This window comes from Cnephaeus nilssonii, assembly GCF_951640355.1.
Source record: "Cnephaeus nilssonii genome assembly, chromosome: 17".
Classification (NCBI taxonomy): domain Eukaryota; kingdom Metazoa; phylum Chordata; class Mammalia; order Chiroptera; family Vespertilionidae; genus Cnephaeus; species Cnephaeus nilssonii.
Window position 1 is genome coordinate 21,310,703 of NC_137088.1, and position 17,735 is coordinate 21,328,437.

Sequence of the window (17,735 nt, forward strand, 5' to 3'; positions counted from 1 at the left end):
CCCAGTCTGCCCGGTGGGGAACTGGATGGATGCTGGTGCCATTTCCTGACGATGAAAGAGCCATGGGTAGCCGGGTAAAGAGAAAGATAACCCGCCGCTGAATATTTCAGGTATCTGCAACTTCCCCCAATAATATCCTGTGAATCCAAAATTTGCTCCCTATTGTTCTCCCTAAAAGCTGCCTCCGTGCAGCAGCAGTTGGACTGCTTGGGCGGGCCACCAACCACACAGATGCTTCTCACAAGAGGGAACCCTAGAGCACAATCTCGAAGATGGGGCACTGCAAAACTAACGTTAAAACAGGAAGCTTCTGAACCCTAAAATACCCACCCTTCAAAGGTCTGGGGGCGGCTCCACCCCCAGAAGCCAACAACTCAGAGCAGAAAAGTGCCGGCAGGTCGACCCGCCTTGACAGCCAGCTCCGCCCTCCCGGGGGGACTGGGACGGCGGGTGCCCGGATGTGCAAGCTTGACGACAGTGCGTCACGTGAGGACGCCCGGAGGGGCGGGGCTCCGCCTGCGTCGGGGCAATGCGCCGCCGCCTCACGTGACCGCCACCCAGCCAGCCAATGGGTGAGAGCGGATGCGAATTTCGAATGTGGTGGCGGTAGTCGGCGGGTGACGGGAGACGGGGCTGGCGGTCCGGGAGCTCGGCCGGGGCTCGCTCCGCCGGGTGCTGTGGCGGAGCCTTGGGATGTGAGGAGGAAGACAGACGCGGCAGAAGTGGCGGCCAAGGTACGGCTGCGGGCGTACCTGTGGGAGGCGGGTCTCCTGGCCCTTTTCCGGCGGCGCGCCCACACCCCCCTCCGCCCGCTGGCTTTCCTGAAGCCCCTCGGAGACAGAGGAGGCCGCACGACGTTCGCACGTGGATCCGAGGCGTCGGGACCCCGGTTCCTCTCCCCGCTGGGTCTCTCTGTCGTTCTAAGTTCGGTGTCCAAACACCGAGGCTGCGGCGCCGGACTAACCGGCTGCCTTTGTCCTGCCACCCGACCCACGCTTCCCGATGATCCACTTTCCTCTTCGGTTAAATACATGGGGTCGGGAACCTCCTGCCCTGCAGAATCGTGTGTGTTAAGCGATGTGTAAACAAAACATTTACAGTCGTTAAAAGCCAGTCTCAGCATAAAGCGCAGAGCCGGGCAGCTGTGTTTTGTGCTTTTGCTCGGCCGGGTCCCCCGGAGAAGCCGGCCTGACCGGGGTCCCGCTGTCCTGCCTGGTGCCGCGGCGGCAGGAACGACGGAGGAATTGTAACGCAGATCAAACGTTCTGCGTTCTTTGGGATCCAGATCCCTCACCAGCACAGATCGCGGCTGTCATCCCGCGCTGTGACCGGTCTGTTTTCATTCATTCTCTCCACCACACTCCCTGCTAGTGCCATCATCAGCCTAGACAGGAAATAAAACTGACACGGCAATGTTTTGTGATTTTAAGTTGACCAAATTTTATAACAGGTTGTTGTTGTTTGGGGGGGGGGGGGGTAAGATAACACTTGGTTTTTAAAATACCTTAACGAAACTAACTTGGTCGATTAGTACTTAATCTGTAATCAAACATCTCCAGTTCCAACTTCAAAAACTACATTGTGGTACCATATGTTATACAACCCACTTAGCATACGTGCTTCATAAAATAGTTGTGCTTTCTCTACTGGGGACATGCCAGTGTATATTTTATTGATGTCGGCAGGAAGGAAATATTTAAGTGAGATCTACAAAATCTATACCTAAGGCCCCAGACACTGCAAAGGAGAAAATAAGTAAGGCCTGGTGGAAAATCCTCCAGAAAATGTAAGTTTCAGGAGTAGGTTTGACTAAGGAGATGAAGGTAGCCTTTCTTTGTAGTGAAATTGTTTGCATAGATTGTTGTGGGAAAGAACTGTATTTTCTGCAATTGTAAGATCTGCACAAGTGCAATGTAAGGTAAAAGATGTTCATGGAAAGTAGTGTGACAAGCTTAGTAGCAGAACACTGAAGCCTATCTGGTTTGCCTCATTAAGTACACTTATGTATTAATATTCTCAATAGCATATTCCACTGTCAATGCATGTTTTTGCTAATTTCTGGTTTGCTATATTCAGGATGTACAGGGAATTAGCAGGCCTGAGTTTTAGAAAACTTTGAGGACACTGACATGGTTCTGTGCACCAGTTCCTGCTGGTTCTAGCTCTATCAGTTATAATTGCCTATTAAAGTGGTATATAGTGCTGCATAGTTTAAACCTCAGAAGATCACTTTGACTTTAGTGAGAGTGTATGCATGTCTAAAGTAATACTGAGTTAAAAGAGTGTGGAAGAGAAAGAATTAATCAAGTGACCTAATCTGATAAATAATAGAGAAAAACTGGAAAACAAAGCCCAGATATATGTTTGCCTCTCATCTAATGCTGTAAGCCTAATAAACACTAAAAGTTGGTCATAGGTATTGCCTGTAGGAGACATAAATAATAATGACATCAAAATATAATATTAAGCCCTAACCGTTTTTGGCTCAGTGGATAGAGCATCGGCCTGAGGACTGAAAGGTCCCAGGTTCGATTCCGGTCAAGGGCATGTACCTTGGTTGCAGGCACATCCCCAGTAGGAGGTGTGCAGGAAGCAGCTAATTAATGTTTCTCTCTCATCGATGTTTCTAACTATTCCTCTCTCTTCCTCTCTGTAAAAAATCAATAAAATATATTTAAATATATATTAAATATATTTATTTATTTATTTTATATATATATATATATATATATATATATATATATATATATATATATTAAATATTAAGCATTTCCTATAGTGCCTACTATATGGTAAGCCCCCAAAGAGTATTTGTTAAAGGGTAAATAAGTGGCATATTACAGTCTTTGGGTTGGAAATCCATATTTATTAAACCTTCCCTATAAAGTACTTGAAGAGGATAATATGCCAAAAATATCAACAAGATGTAAAAAGCTGCAAAATCTAGGTTATTACCAGGTTAGCTATGTACTTTGAGCTAATTCTTCAGTTACTAAGTCTCTGTTTAATCATTCTTTATGAATAGCCTCGGCTTTCAAGCTTGCTTTATATTTGATAATATATTTTTTAAAAGTGAAATATTTTTTATTGTTTTAAATTCCTAGGCAGAAGATGGCCAAGGAAAGGACCCTCAAAAAGTCCTTTCAAGATAGTCTTGAAGAAATAAAGAAACGAATGAAAGAGAAAAGGAATAAAAACTTGGCAGAGATTGGCAAACGGAAGTCTTTTGTAGTTGCACCGTGCCAAATAATCAGTAAGCTTTTCATGCTGTTCTTTTGCATCACTTTTTAAGTTTAAATTTAATAACTAATAAAAAAAATGTATCCTCTTTTAGCCAACACTTCTACACTGCTAAAAAACTACCAAGACAACAACAAGATGTTAGTTTTAGCTTTGGAAAATGAAAAATCCAAAGTGAGAGAAGCCCAAGACATCATCCTACAGCTGAGAAAAGAATGTTACTTCCTCACATATCAGTTATATGCATTGAAAGAAAAACTTACTTCACAACAAACAGAAGAACCTGCTCAGGTATTTTCATTACAAAGGCTGAATCTCTTAGGGAAAAAATGGTAAAGCTATGAATTAGTAGTTTAAATCACTTATACTATTTAAATTAATTACTCATAACTGTGAATCAGTACTATAAATCTTAGCTTTTCTATGTAGTTTTGCTACATCATGTGGGGTTTTATAAAAACTATGTTAATTTGGGGGTGGGAAGCATTTATGTGCTTCTAGAGAATCATTTTTATCTACTAGTTGGTTTAATAAAGAAGATTATTCATTAATACCCAAACAAGAAATATCCTGAACATTTTCCTGTCCACATTTTTAAATGGATTCTGTTTGTGTCCAAGGTTATATAAAAGGATCAGCCAGAACATAACAGACATGGAAAAAACTTGGTTTAGAATATTCTTTGTGTCTCATTGAAGGTTAATCCTGAGAAGATTAATGATGAGCCAGTTTCTTCTTTCTTTTTCCCAGAAGCCACTGCCAGGGAAATGGGTGGGACAGAGAAAGAGAAAAGCAGTGTTGAGTGTCCGGTGTTAACAATTTACTTTCTTCCCTGGTGGCCATTTGTTTGCTATGCTAACACAGTGAAGGCAGTTGTGTTAACTGGAGACCAGAGAAGAAAGCCAGACCATAGTGATTAGAGTAGGGATATGGACCTGAGAAAGGAATTAAAGTCACCTCTCTGTTGACAGGAGTAGTGAAAGAGTTCTTGCTTCCCTACAACTAAGGTGATTACACATTTTTTCTATGTGTGATATATAGAATATATGTGTATATTATATTCCTATCCAGTGTAGTAGAGAATTTTCTCTATAAAGATAAAATATGACTTCTTTACCTTTATGTGAGGGTTGGACTACTTAATTAACTTTTTTTCCTTCAGCCCTAACCAGTTTGGCTCAGTGGATAGAGCGTCGGCCTGCGGACTGAAGGGTCCCAGGTTCGATTCCAGTCAAGGGCATGTACCTAGGTTGCAGGCACATCCCCAGTAGGGAGTGTGTAGAAGGCAGCTGACCAATGTTTCTCTCTCATTGATGTTTCTAACTCTCTCTCTCTCTCCCTTCCTCTCTGAAAAAAAAAAAATCAATAAAATATTTTTTTAAATTTTTTTTCTTCAAAAATGCAATCTTTTCCACTTTTTTCTTTTCCTTGTTCTGTTAAATAGTGAGGAAGAAAATTCTTCAATGACATTTGAATCTACCTCTTCCCTTTCCAAAGTTTTTGCTAAAATCACACATAGAATAGTGTAAAATAAGTCTCCATGAGATAGTCACAATTTATTAAAACATAGTGTTAGTTGCTGGGTGAAAGTGTTCTTAGCATTTAAAACATCAGAGTTTGTTTTCTGCCATATACTAGTTGCATCTGTCACTCGTTCTCAACTATCACTCTACACGCATGCCTCCATGCTTAGCAAGTCCTTTTAACAATGATGGAGAAGCTTAAAATGCTTTAATAAGATGCTTTAATTAACCAGAAATTAATTTCTAATAGCCTTTTGTTCCCTACATTTTATAATGGATCTTTTTAATAATTTGTTTTTGAATTTTATCACTCTGTAGGTAAATATTCTTATTTATCCAGTAATAAACTGGTTTAGAACATTAAGTATATTGATAATAACTTTAAAACTTTTAACAGGATTAAATTTCTAGTTTTGTCTCTGATAAACAGTTTTAACCTATTATAACATTAGCATATTATATGTGCATCAAATTTCAAAAAACAACTGGCTGAATTAGAATGACTTCTAAGGTGTCAGACTGGAACTCTCATCTTCCGATACAAGTCTACAAATCTGCCTGTATCTATTCTCATGTTCCCTCTTGTTGCAGTGACAGGTGTCGCTGCTCCCAGCAGAGTCCAAGTCCTCCCCTTGTGCATTAGTTCTCTTCTTCTCATCTCCCCTAGGACTTTACTCCTGAAAGTTTGCACTCTCTTCCAACATTTATCTCCTTCTCTGCTGAATCATTCTAGCTATCATACAAATGTGCCTTAGAATCTCTTACGTTCAAAGGAAAAAAAATAAATGAAGCCTCCTGACCTCATCTCTATCTGCTTATTTTTCTACTCCCATTCACAGAACTTTTCCAAAGAGAACAGAGCATTTAATGTCTTCATTTCCTCAACTTCCATTTCCTTTTTTTTTTAAGTGATCTTAGCCATTTTTATTTATTTTTTAGGGAGAGAGAAACATCAATTTGTTGTTCCATGTATTTATGCATTGGTTGGGTAATTAGTTGGTTAGAGCATCGTTCCAATGAACCAAGGTTTTGGGTTCCATCCCTGGTCAGGGCACATAAAAGAAGCAACCAATGAATGCTTCCATTCACTTTTGAACTCACTCTTATCTGGCATTTATCCATGTCATTCTATTGTCACTGTGTCAAGGTTACTAAAACCTCCATGTTGCCAAATTCAGAAGTCACTTTTTCTTCTTGACCTTGAAGTACCATACAAACAGGGATTACACTTTGCTAGAAATACTTTTGATCTCATAGCTTTCTCACCATCATATTCTCCTATTTTTCTTTCTACTTTTCTAACTGTTCCATGTCAGTCTCTTTTACTGGCTTCTTCTAAATGTCAATTGACCTCGACCCATCTTACCACTCCCATAGCTTTAAATACTGCCTATCTGCTAATAACTTCCAAATTTGTAACTCAAGACCTACACATACACAGCACAACTATTTAACATAGCCACTTAAATATTTATAAAGGATTTCAAACATATTTTGTAGGAAACAAAACTCTTTATTTCCCACCCTACCAAAGATATTGTGTACTTCTACCTCCCTCCATAAGTCACGCATCCCAATAAAACAACCTTCCCCATTTGTTCAACTCAAAACTTTCCACTTGGCTTTACCTCCATAGCCACAGAATTCCAGTCCTAGCTAATATCATGTCTTGTTTCGTTTACTACGATGACTTCCTAACTCCTTGACCCATTTCATTCCATGTTTCACACAGTGGCCAGGCTGATCTTTTTGTTGTTGTTGTTAATCCTCACTCGAGAATATGTTTCCATTGATTTTTAGAGAGAGGAAGGGTGGGAGAGAGAAACATCGATGTGAGAGAATGCCCTGACCAGGGCCTTGGATCGAGCCTGCAACCGAGGTACATGCCCTTAACTGGAATTGAACCTGAAACCCTTCAGTCCTCTGGCCAGTGCTCTACCATTGAGCCAAACCAACTAGGGTCAGACTGATCTTTTTAAAACTTGGGTCATTGTACTTCCCTGCTTAATATTTAAGTGATTTCTCTTCACACATAGACTAAAATTTAAACTCATGGCTCTCAGAGCCCTACATTATTTGGCCTCTTCATGTACATCTACTTTTCTTCTCGTGACTGTGTCCCAGCCACAATGGCTTTTTTCTAAACACACAAAGTTTTTTGTATATCTTGACCTTTGTATTTGCTGTTTCCATGGCTTTCTCTTCCCCCTGTTCTTTCAATGGCTGGCTCCTTTGCATTCTTCAGATTTCAGATGAAAGACACCCTATCTAAAAGAGCCCTCCACCTCAATTACTCTCTGTCACTTTACTATTTCCTTTGTAGCATTTAACACACTGAAATTATTTATATATCTGTATTTTAAAAAAATTTTCCCTACACTAGAATATAAGTTTTAAGAGGGTAGAACTAAAAAAATGTTTAGACCCATTTTCTAGAACAGAACCTGGCACCATGCTAGACTATCAATAAGTGTTTGTTGTTATTTTTTAAAATATATTTTTATTGATTTCAGAGAGGAACGGAGAGGGAGAGATAGAAACATCAATGAGAGAATCATTGATGGGCTGCCTCCTGCACACCCCACACTGGGGATCGAGCCCACAGTCAGGGCATGTGCTGTTGACCAGAATCAAACCTGAGACCCTTCAGTTCGCAGGCTGACGCTCTATCCACTGAGCCAAACCAGCTAGGACAATAAGTGTTTATTTTTTAATAAATTAATGCTTTGTGATGAATATTTCAGTTTTACTAATGTTTTCTTTCTTTTAATACATTCACAGAACCATGAAGTAAGTTCTTCTGGAATGAACTCCAATGATGACAATAACTCTGGGGATTTATCTGTGAAGGATTTACCGTTAGTATCAAATTCATTATTATGCTTATAGATATCAAAAGAGATGTAATTCTGTGATCCATTTATGGAAGGAAATTTGCATCATATTGAGCCCTATTTTGAGCCTCATGTTCTCTCTACTGAGCATATAGTTAAAGAAAAGTGGATATGTTAAAATTCTGTTATAAATAGCCAAACCAAATCTTTCTTATAGTTACTTTTTTGATGTCTAAGAATAAGAAGCTTTTCTAGAATTTTTAAATTATTCCCTTCAGTTGTATTTTTCTTATGCCAAGTTTTTATTCTAATAAGGATTGGTTATTCAAATGATGGTATTTTGCTAGTACTACAGATAAGTCTGTTTTAGAAAAGTAATATAATAAAACATATTTAATACCACTGTCACATTGCCTTGCTAAACCAACTTATTCCTAAATACAATCAGATCCCATATACTCTCTTGCCCTTCTCTTGGATCAAGTATACTTTGTTTGTTTATGAATTATTGAGATATAATTACAGTAAAATGTACAGTTGGTAATTAGACAGTTCAGTGAGTTTGACTAATGTATAGTCAAACCAAAATCTCAATTAAAATATAGCCCTAGCAGGTTTGGCTCAGTGGATAAAGTGTCAGCCTGCGGACCAAAGGGTCCCAGGTTCGATTCTAGTCAAGGGCATGTACCTTGGTTGCCTGCTCCTAAAGAGTTGAGTAATCAAATCGAATTTCTTTGGTATATTTTATAAGTCAATTCTGATTGGTTGTTTCTCCAGTTAAATGAAATTATGAGTTATGTCATGTTTTAAGGAAGAACTGTCCAATTTGATATGTTAGTTAATCCAGTAAGAATTGAATTTCAGTCATAACAAATGAGACTCCATGTAATCAGTACAAATGTTGTTTGGTTTCCTTTGATGTAGAATAGATATACTGACTTAGAATGCAATTATGAAATAATACTAAAGAAAATATAATATTTTAATTTCCAGAAAATCTTAAATTTATTTTTATTTCATAATTGTTAATTAAATTTCTATTTTTCAATGGTATTTCTAAGGCAAGCTCCTCTTCAGGAAGATCACCTTCCAGGACAAGGGGAATCATTCCAAATAGAAGGTAATTCAAGTGAAAATCTGAAAATATGATGTGAAGGATAAGATGAGGTCTTTGAGAAAAAGTAACATAATTAAATTTCTCTAATTTTCCTTTTTAACTTTTTAAACTTTTCACCTGATATTCTTCTGCTTAAAGCATATCTGTTTATTTTACAAAGTTTTAAAATATATCCATTTATTTTGCCAAATCTGTAATTAGAAACCTTAGCTATAATATACTATGGCTGCAATTTCCTGAACCTGACATCATGTTGCGATCTGTGTTAGGCATTTTACATATATTGTCTCAACCCGCACAACAACCTTGCAATATAGGTACACTGAGTCCCATATTATATAGACTCAAAGAAGTAACCCAGATGGTCAGAATCAAGTTTTAAACTCAAAGCTAACCTCCAAAGCCATGCCCTTCTTTCTACTTTTAAATCAATGTGTCCCTATGCTATACTGAACTAAGCTTTGAAGAAGGGAAAGCATTTGAATAAGCAGCTCTGAATTTTCCCACTTTAAAATACAGATGATATTTCCTACCTGAAAGGCTTTCCAGTTATTCCAATTTTTCTCATTTTTCAAATAATAACTTAGTTTTTACTTTCTTGGTGTATTTGTCCTACTTTGGAATATGAGATTCCTTTTCTCTCAATCCTATACACATAGATACATGTAAACTACTAGTTATTCTTTAAATGAGGGGCACATAAAACCCCAAGTTAGAATATTTTTGAAGATTATGTAAGATTCTTCCACAGGTGAGATATAAGCTATCAATTGATCACTGCCAAATAAATGGATGGTAATATTAAGTTCTCTACATTTTTATTTACTGGAGGCCTGGTGCACGAAATTCATGCATGGGGGCAGGTCCCCTCAGCCCAGCCTACACCCTCTCCAATCTGGGACCCCTTGGGGGATGTCCGACTGCCAGCAGTTGGACATCCCTCTCACGATCCTGGACTGCTGGCTCCTAATCACTCACCTGCCTGCATTTCTGGTCACCCCTAACTGCCGCCCCCTCCCCCCCCCCCCCCCCCCCCGCCAGCCTGGTCGCCCCATGCAGCCTGCTATTCAGTCATTTGGTCATCCCTCACTAACCCCCCTGCCGGCCTGGTCATAGGCCGCCATATTGTGAGGGCATGATGGTCAATTTGCATATTACCTCTTTATTATATACGATTAAAGGCCCAATGCATGAAATTCGTGCAAGGGGCTCAGCCCTTGCAGCCCAGCTTTGTCCAAAAGATCATTTGGTTGTCCGGTCTAATTAGCATATTATATTTTTATTATTATAGATAGTAAATGTGGAGAAACTACAGAATGACTTCACTTATTCTATTTTTAACTTTGAATTCTAAGATCCTTGAAATTAAAATTTCCATAAAGTGCCGAAACCGGTTTGGCTCAGTGGATAGAGCGACGGCCTGCGGACTGAAAGGTCCCAGGTTCGATTCCGGTCAAGGGCATGTACCTTGGTTGCTGGCACATCCCTAGTAGGGGTTGTGCAGGAGGCAGCTGATCTATGTTTCTCTCTCATCGATGTTTCTGACTCTCTATTCCTCTCCCTTCCTCTCTGTAAAAAAATCAATAAAAAAAATAATTTTTTTAAAAAAAATTTCCATTAAAGTAAAACTATTTTTCTCATTTGTTTTTTAAATTCTCAGAGCAACTACCTACTATTCCTCAAGACAGGCTGGGATTTGATTTGGATTCAGGTGAAGATACATCTACTGATAATATCTTACCCAGAACTGTATCTCTCCGTCGCAATTTAAAGAAACATTTTAACAATTTATGCCAATTCAACACCTTGGATAATTTTGAAATCAGTCATATGTCAGAGCAGTCTTCTGGACTGGAAACAATTAGATTTGTAGACCCACTAGTAAACCTGCACATACCTGAAAATGTAGAACAAAATATTTGTCAGTGGAACAAGGATCAAATTAACATATCACCAGAGCTGACTCACCCCGGAGGATCTGCTAAAACAAAAGAAAATATTTTAGAGTATAAATCTGAGCAAACTAAAAATAAGCATAGAGATACACAAAGAAGAAAAAGAGAGAAAAGAAAAGCTAATAGAAGGAGAAGATCAAAATATGTATATAAGTATAAAGGAAGCATAAGTAAAAATAAAAAACCTGTTTCCAAAAAAAAGGTGGATGATTTTATCACTTCCAATGATGCTTACAATTTTAATTTGGAAGAAGGTGTTCATCCTACTCCTTTCCGACAAAAAATGAGCGATGATTCTAAAAGAGAAGAAGATACCAATGTATCCGAAGTGAGCAGCTATGAATCAAGTAGTTCAGAAGATGATTCTGATGACCTCTATTTGCCCACTTGCAAGGACAGTCCAAGTCTCACCAGCCAATCAGATAGGAGCCCAGTCACCAGGCCTCCATCTAAAAGAGCACTAAGAAGTAGGGATGAAAAAGAGGTGGAGAGTTCTCAGCCAACAAAAACTCCTACCAGTAAGTGATCTACTTGTTTGCCTGCATTTTTAATGTTTATGATAAATGATCACTCCTGATGCTTACATACTATACTTCCCATCTGTTTCTCTGGGGGAGGTTAGAGACTTGCCATCTGTCTCTTTGGGAGAAATAACAGTCTGATCAAATAATGAAGGGTCTAGGGGTGGAAATCACAGTAATATTGCTCTGAAATGCTTTAAGGTAATTTAGGTCCTCTTTAAGAACAAATATGGGGGGGAAGAAGAAGAGGGTAAAATGGGGAATAAATGGTGACCAAAGGAGACCTGACTTTGGGTGGGTGGTGAACACACAATATACATAGATGATGTATCATAAAATTATACACTTGAAACCTGTATAATTTTATTAACCAATGTCACCCCAATAAATTCAATTAAAAATTTTTTAAATTAAAAGAACAAGTACTTCTTGTTGTGGAGGAAGCATTTTTACTTTTAGTAAATGAAGCTTTTCAAGGCAAGGAAAAACTTTTTGTGGAGTTAGGTTGAATTAAAATATCTTTCATAAACTCACCTGAAACACCCCCTTGAAAATGAAATCAACTTAAATCCAGTGACCTGTCATTTTAATGGCTTTGCTTTATATTCAATTTGACAAGAACTGTGATTTTAAATAATTTTCTAGTTAGTGAATATGGCCTAATAAGACCAAAAATTCTTTCCTCAATTGACGGGTTTAGTATTCTTTTGTAAGATACATGTAAGACATCTAAAAACTGGCTTAGAAGATGTTGCTTTTGTTAGATCAGAAGTCAGCATGATTCAGAGATTGTGGATATACCCTGCATCTGCCCACAAAGGTTCTCATCTGGGAATTTTTGTGAATTTGAAAAAAATAACATACACAGTCAGGTTTTATCATTCTCAAATTTGATCCTAAGAACAACTCTGTGAAGTAAAGGTGTAATCATGCTTGTTTGTTTGTAAGGAAACCAAAGCCTAAAAGAGTTCAATGACTTTCCAAGGCCAACCAGTTACGTGGGATAGCATACAAATATCTTTTTTTAAAATATGGTATAATGATGCTAGAGTCAATCAAACAATTTTGGCAAAATGTTGATAATTATTGAAGCTGGTAACTGTTGCTTCATTATACTATTGTCTCCATCTTTGTGTACATTTGAAAATTTCCCTAAGTTTTTAAAAGAAAACATGTACATTCTAAATAGTGTTACTCAGGGTGTGGTCCCTGGACCTTCAGCATGAGGGTTACCTGGAAATTTTTTATTTTTTTTTTTATTTTTCACAGAGAGGAAGAGAGAGGGATAGAGAGTTAGAAACATCGATGATAGAGAAACATCAATCAGCTGCCTCTTGCACAACCCCTACTGGGGATGTGCCCGCAACCAAAGTACATGCCCTTGACCGGAATCAAACCTGGGACCTTTCAGTCTATCCACTGAGCCAAACCGGTTTCGGCTGGAAATTTCTTTACAATTGCAGAATCTCAGGCGATACTCTTTAATCTTGAATCAGAATCTGCATCTTTTTAAAAAGTTCCCTGGGAGATTTGTGTATACATTAAACTTGGCAGAATATAACACTTGATCTGATGTTTTTACTTAACCATATTTTCCAAACTGAAAATTAGAATAATTACTATAGTACAGTATGCTCACGTGGGGACAAAAAAAGAGTATTTGAAACACGGATAACCCTGGAGAACAGGGTTACTAAGTCACAATGTAGTTAGTCTTTCTTGGGAAATGATTTGCTTTTTAAAGCTATTTGAAGAGATTGTTTTGCTGTGTGCTGGGTATCTGTCCCCCAATATAGATATAGTTCCAAAGTTTAATAATTTGGATACTTATGATAGGAAAAACACTGGGTAACTCTTTAACCTACTAGCTTTACTAGAGGTAACTCCATTTCTCCTGGTTTACACAGAGGCGATGATTTAGAGTTCTCGTTTACTTGAGAATGAGTTTAAGTGGCTTTATAAGAATATAGGAAGCCACTTGAGGATAAGCTTTGGCACTGAAAGAGATAGAGGCCTTGATGACTCTAAAGAGCAAGGTGTGACTAAAATGAAATTCCATACTTAATTTTCAAGAACTTTAACTTTTAGTAAAAACTATCATATCAATTCTTCACATCTACAATACTTAGCATTTCAATGTCATCTGGGATGAAAACCCGATAAACAGGTTTAAAAATCTGTATTATAAAATGCTGGCTTCTATATATATTTCAGATATGTAATTGCAATACAATTTTATTTCTTATGGGGTGTGTGTGTGTTTTGTTGGTTTTTTTGGACTCATATTCAGTAAAAGTTGTTTTTGTAGGTACAATACCTGAAACTCACCAGTCACCTCATTTTAGCCTGAAGGATATCACCAATGTCCCCTTGTATACTGAAGTGAAAATGAGAAAACTTTCTCTTTCTCCACAACAGAAGAAAGAAAGCCCAGTAGGGTCTCTGCCTAAGCGTAGGTGCACAGTCAGTGTGAACTATAAGGAACCCACACTCGCTTCGTAAGTATTTAATGTGTGGGAACTCACACTTAAAGATACAGGTTGAGGGGCGGGAAGGGGGGTGGGGGGATAAGGTAATGGAGCTTTGTACAAGAGTGAATCTTACTTGATATATAAAATTTTGATTAAAAAAACTGAAATGGGAATGTTAACACTGGCCTATTTTACAGTAACTTTATCCTGAAGAGTAAGTTAGAATTGGGTTGCTAAAGAGCTCTTTTTAATCTTTATAGGAAACTAAGAAGAGGAGACCCTTTTACAGATTTGTGTTTCTTGAATTCGCCTGTTTTTAAGCAAAAAAAGGATTCCAGACGCAGTTCCAAAAAAAAAAAAGTATGAAGCAAATACAGTGAAGCATTTGTTGGTTGTGGTTTAAATACATCCCAAAGAGAATAGAAAAAATAAATAAATACATCCCGCAGCCCTTTCTATTGCTCCAAGAGAGAATCTATAAGATAGCACACAAGTGGGGTGGACTGTGCCATAGAATATTCTCTTGATGGGACTCTAGATCACAAATGTTTTTTTAAAACTGTACTTCAAATGTGATCTTTTTTCTTAAGCCTTTAATGGATTTGGTTTATTTTTTTATTTTAAATATAAATAACTGGACTGAAGCACTATTATAGTTAGATTTCTTATACTGCCTAACACCCGTAATTTTAGTCAAAATGTATCTTATGCCAACATTTTGGGAATTAATAATGATTATTCAAATAAGATAATGTAATTATAAGCTTCTGACCCTTTTACTTTTCCCTTTAGTGGGGATTACTAGAATGACTTTTGAAAACAGGCTGAGGATCTTTTGAAACTCCTTATTTAGTATTTGAATAAAATAAATTCTTGATATTCACAGTAGGGTATACTCTATTGTTTGTGTCTCCTTTATACTGTTGTATTTAATTTTTCAGATAAAATGTGCATGAGCTCATGACAATTTAAAAATAGAAAGAAGTACATGGCTTTGGAGAAAATTGATATTAGGGTGAGAGACTAGTTAAGTAACTAATTGAACCCCAAGCTAAGCTCTGGGTATATATTGTTCAAAGTGATACCTCAACAAAATCACAAATTATTATGTCATGGACTTTCAGGATAGTTACTTATTTAGTCAACTCAAATGTTAAATGTCTGAATGCCAAGGATTTGTTTGTATTTTTGATTAACCAATGAGGGAATTAGTTCAGTTCTGAAAGTTTAAAACCACTGCTTGTATATACCTCTTTAAACTTTAAAGTATTGTAGATTATTGATTTTTAAAGAGCAATAAAATTTGTATAATATAGTGTTTGTAATTTTTCTTTACTTTTTTGTAAGATTTTTTTTCTTTTTTATTTGGGGGGGGAGGGGTGGGGTTAATCCGAGGATATTTTTCTATTGATTTTTAGAGAGAGTGGAAGGGAGAGGGAGAGACAGAGAAATATTGATGTGAGAGAGACACATCAATTGGTTGCCTCCTGTATATGCCCTGACCAGGGCCGGCGATCAAGCCTGCAACTGAAGTACGTTCCCTTGACCAGAATCGAACCCAGTCCTAGGGCTCATATTCTATCCACTGAGCCAAACCGGCTAGGGTTGTTTTTCTTCTTTAAATATCAAAGAGTATGCATGTGGTCATCTTACTTTCTGGCTTCACTTGTTCTCATCACTTCTCTTCCCACTTTGGTTTTTTTCTGTAGCCTCTACCATGAAATTCTTAGCTCCCCCACCATACTCAGCATTTCTCTCAACTTTCATTGTGGATTGATCACCAAATTCTATTTTAGTAGAGGATTCTTCCAATCCTGACCTCCAATTTTCTTGACTATCTCCATACCTCTCTGCATTCTGTATCAGGCACACCCAAATCCTTTTCATCAGCCAAAATTCTTTTATTTCTGACCTCTAAAGCCATGCGCTTCCTTCTATTTTTAAATTAATGTCCCTGTTCTCAAATGTGCTCACTGATTTGGATGTCCTACTTTCCCATCACAATCTCTTTCCCCACCCCTTTGTTTATTTGTTCAACTAGTCCCCTTACACCTGTTCTTTAAATTCATAAAAACTCTTCAATGGCTGTCTTAATGTAATTAAGATTAAATCCAATTTAAAATTTAATTTTTCAGTCACAGTAGCCACATTTCAAATGCTCAGTAGCCACTTATTGGGGACAATGCAGACAGAAGATTTCCATCACCACAGAAAGTTCTATAGGACAATGCTGCTCTGGGCCAGCAGTGGGCAAACGATAGCCTTTGGACCAAATACAGCCCTCTGCCTGCTTTTGTGTGGTCTGCAAGCTAAAACATGTCTTTAAATGGTTGGGGGGAAAAATGAAATCCTGGCTATTGATTTTGGTGATAAAAACACTAAGTTTGAACCCCAATAAAGTATATAAGATCTTTGATTTCACCTTTTTGACCTGCAACCTAAAATATTTATTTTCCAGCCTGCTCTAGATATTTACTGCCTTTACTTTGATAGATCTTTCTCTGTTGACATTTTCTGATCTAGTTCTGATCCTTCCCTTCATCTTAAAAATCATTATTCTAAATTTGGTGTTTTTGTTCTTTACTATTTCTACGTTCTTGCTGTAGTGTTTATCCATAGACTGTTAAGGATTGTTTTAACATTTTACATGAATGTTATATTGTATATACCTCTTTGCAACTGACTTATAACTCAGCTGTGTGTTTGAGATTTATCCATGTTGGCAAATGTAGGTTATTTTCATTGTTGTACAGTATTTTGTTACATAAATAAATCAGACATTCTTTTGAGATATAATTGGCTTCCACTTTTTCATTACTACACATTATTGCTTCAGTGAATGTTCTACATCCTTGTACACGTGTAAGTTTCCATGGAGTTGATATCTAGAAGTGGCACTGCTCTCTACAGTGGTTGTACCCATTCTCAGGAATTAGTCTCATTCCTGATATTGGTAATTTGTACTTTCTCTTTTTCTTGTTGTTCTGACACCAGAAGTGTATCACTCTCCTAATAGCAGTTTAAGTTTCCAGTTTCCCCATCACTATCACTTGGTGTTACTGAACATTAAAAAAATTAGCCAGACTATTAAGTGTGAAATGGTTTCTGTTTTAATTACTTAAAAGATTTTATTTTGTGAGAATTCATGTATTAATTGGTCATTCTCATTCTTCCTATGAATTGCTTATATCTTTGGCCCACTTTTCTACTAGTACAGTGGTCAGCAAACTCATTAGTCAACAGAGCCAAATATCAACAGTACAACGATTGAAATTTCTTTTGAGAGCCAAATTTTTTAAACTTAAACTTCTTCTAACGCCACTTCTTCAAAATAGACTCGCCCGGGCCGTGGTATTTTGTGGAAGAGCCACACTCAAGGGGCCAAAGAGCCGCATGTGGCTCGCGAGCCGCAGTTTGCCGACCACAGTACTAGAACATCTTTTTCTAGTACAGTTTCTTTATATATTCTAGAGTAGAAATTCGTGCACTTGGGGGTGGGGGTCCCTCAGCCCAGCCTGCACCCTCTCCAATCTGGGACACCTCGGGGGATGTCCGACTGCAGGTTTAGGCCTGATCACACAGGGATCAGGCCGAAACCGGCAGTCAGTCATCCCTCTCACAATCCGGGACTACTGGCTCCCAACCACTTGCCTGTCTGCCAGCCCGATCACCCCCTAACCACTCCCCTGCCAGCCTGATCGACGCCTAACTGCTCCCCTGCTGGCCCAATTTCCCCCAACTGCCCTCCCCTGCCGGCCCGATTGCCCCCAACAGCCCTCCCCTGCCGGCCCGGTCGCCCCCAACTATCCTCCCTTGCTAACCCAGTCGCCCCCAACTGCCCTCCCCTGAAGGCCCGGTCGCCCCCAACTGCCTTCCGCTGCTGGCCTAGTGGCCCCCAACTGCCCTCCCCTGCAGCATGATTGCCCCTAACCGCCCTCCCCTGCCGGCCATCTTAGACCACATGGGGGCGGTCATCTTGTGTAAAGGCATGAGGGTCAATTTGCATATTACCTCTTTATTATATACGATATCATTCTTTGTCTTTATTTACATGGCTTATTCCAGTTATCGGTT

General features: G+C 38.4%; 1 protein-coding gene across 1 annotated transcript; it reads left to right on the forward strand.

Annotated features, from left to right (window-relative positions):
• The first annotated feature begins 598 nt into the window (after positions 1 to 598).
• On the forward strand, positions 599 to 16,420 carry SGO1 (shugoshin 1). Its single transcript, XM_079795645.1, has 8 exons — positions 599 to 734; positions 3,105 to 3,253; positions 3,335 to 3,531; positions 7,545 to 7,621; positions 8,659 to 8,717; positions 10,375 to 11,187; positions 13,499 to 13,688; positions 13,922 to 16,420. Exons 2-8 carry the CDS (start codon positions 3,112 to 3,114, stop codon positions 14,025 to 14,027), a joined length of 1,584 nt encoding a protein of 527 aa, XP_079651771.1. The 5' UTR covers positions 599 to 734; positions 3,105 to 3,111; the 3' UTR covers positions 14,028 to 16,420.
• Positions 16,421 to 17,735: the final 1,315 nt, after the last annotated feature.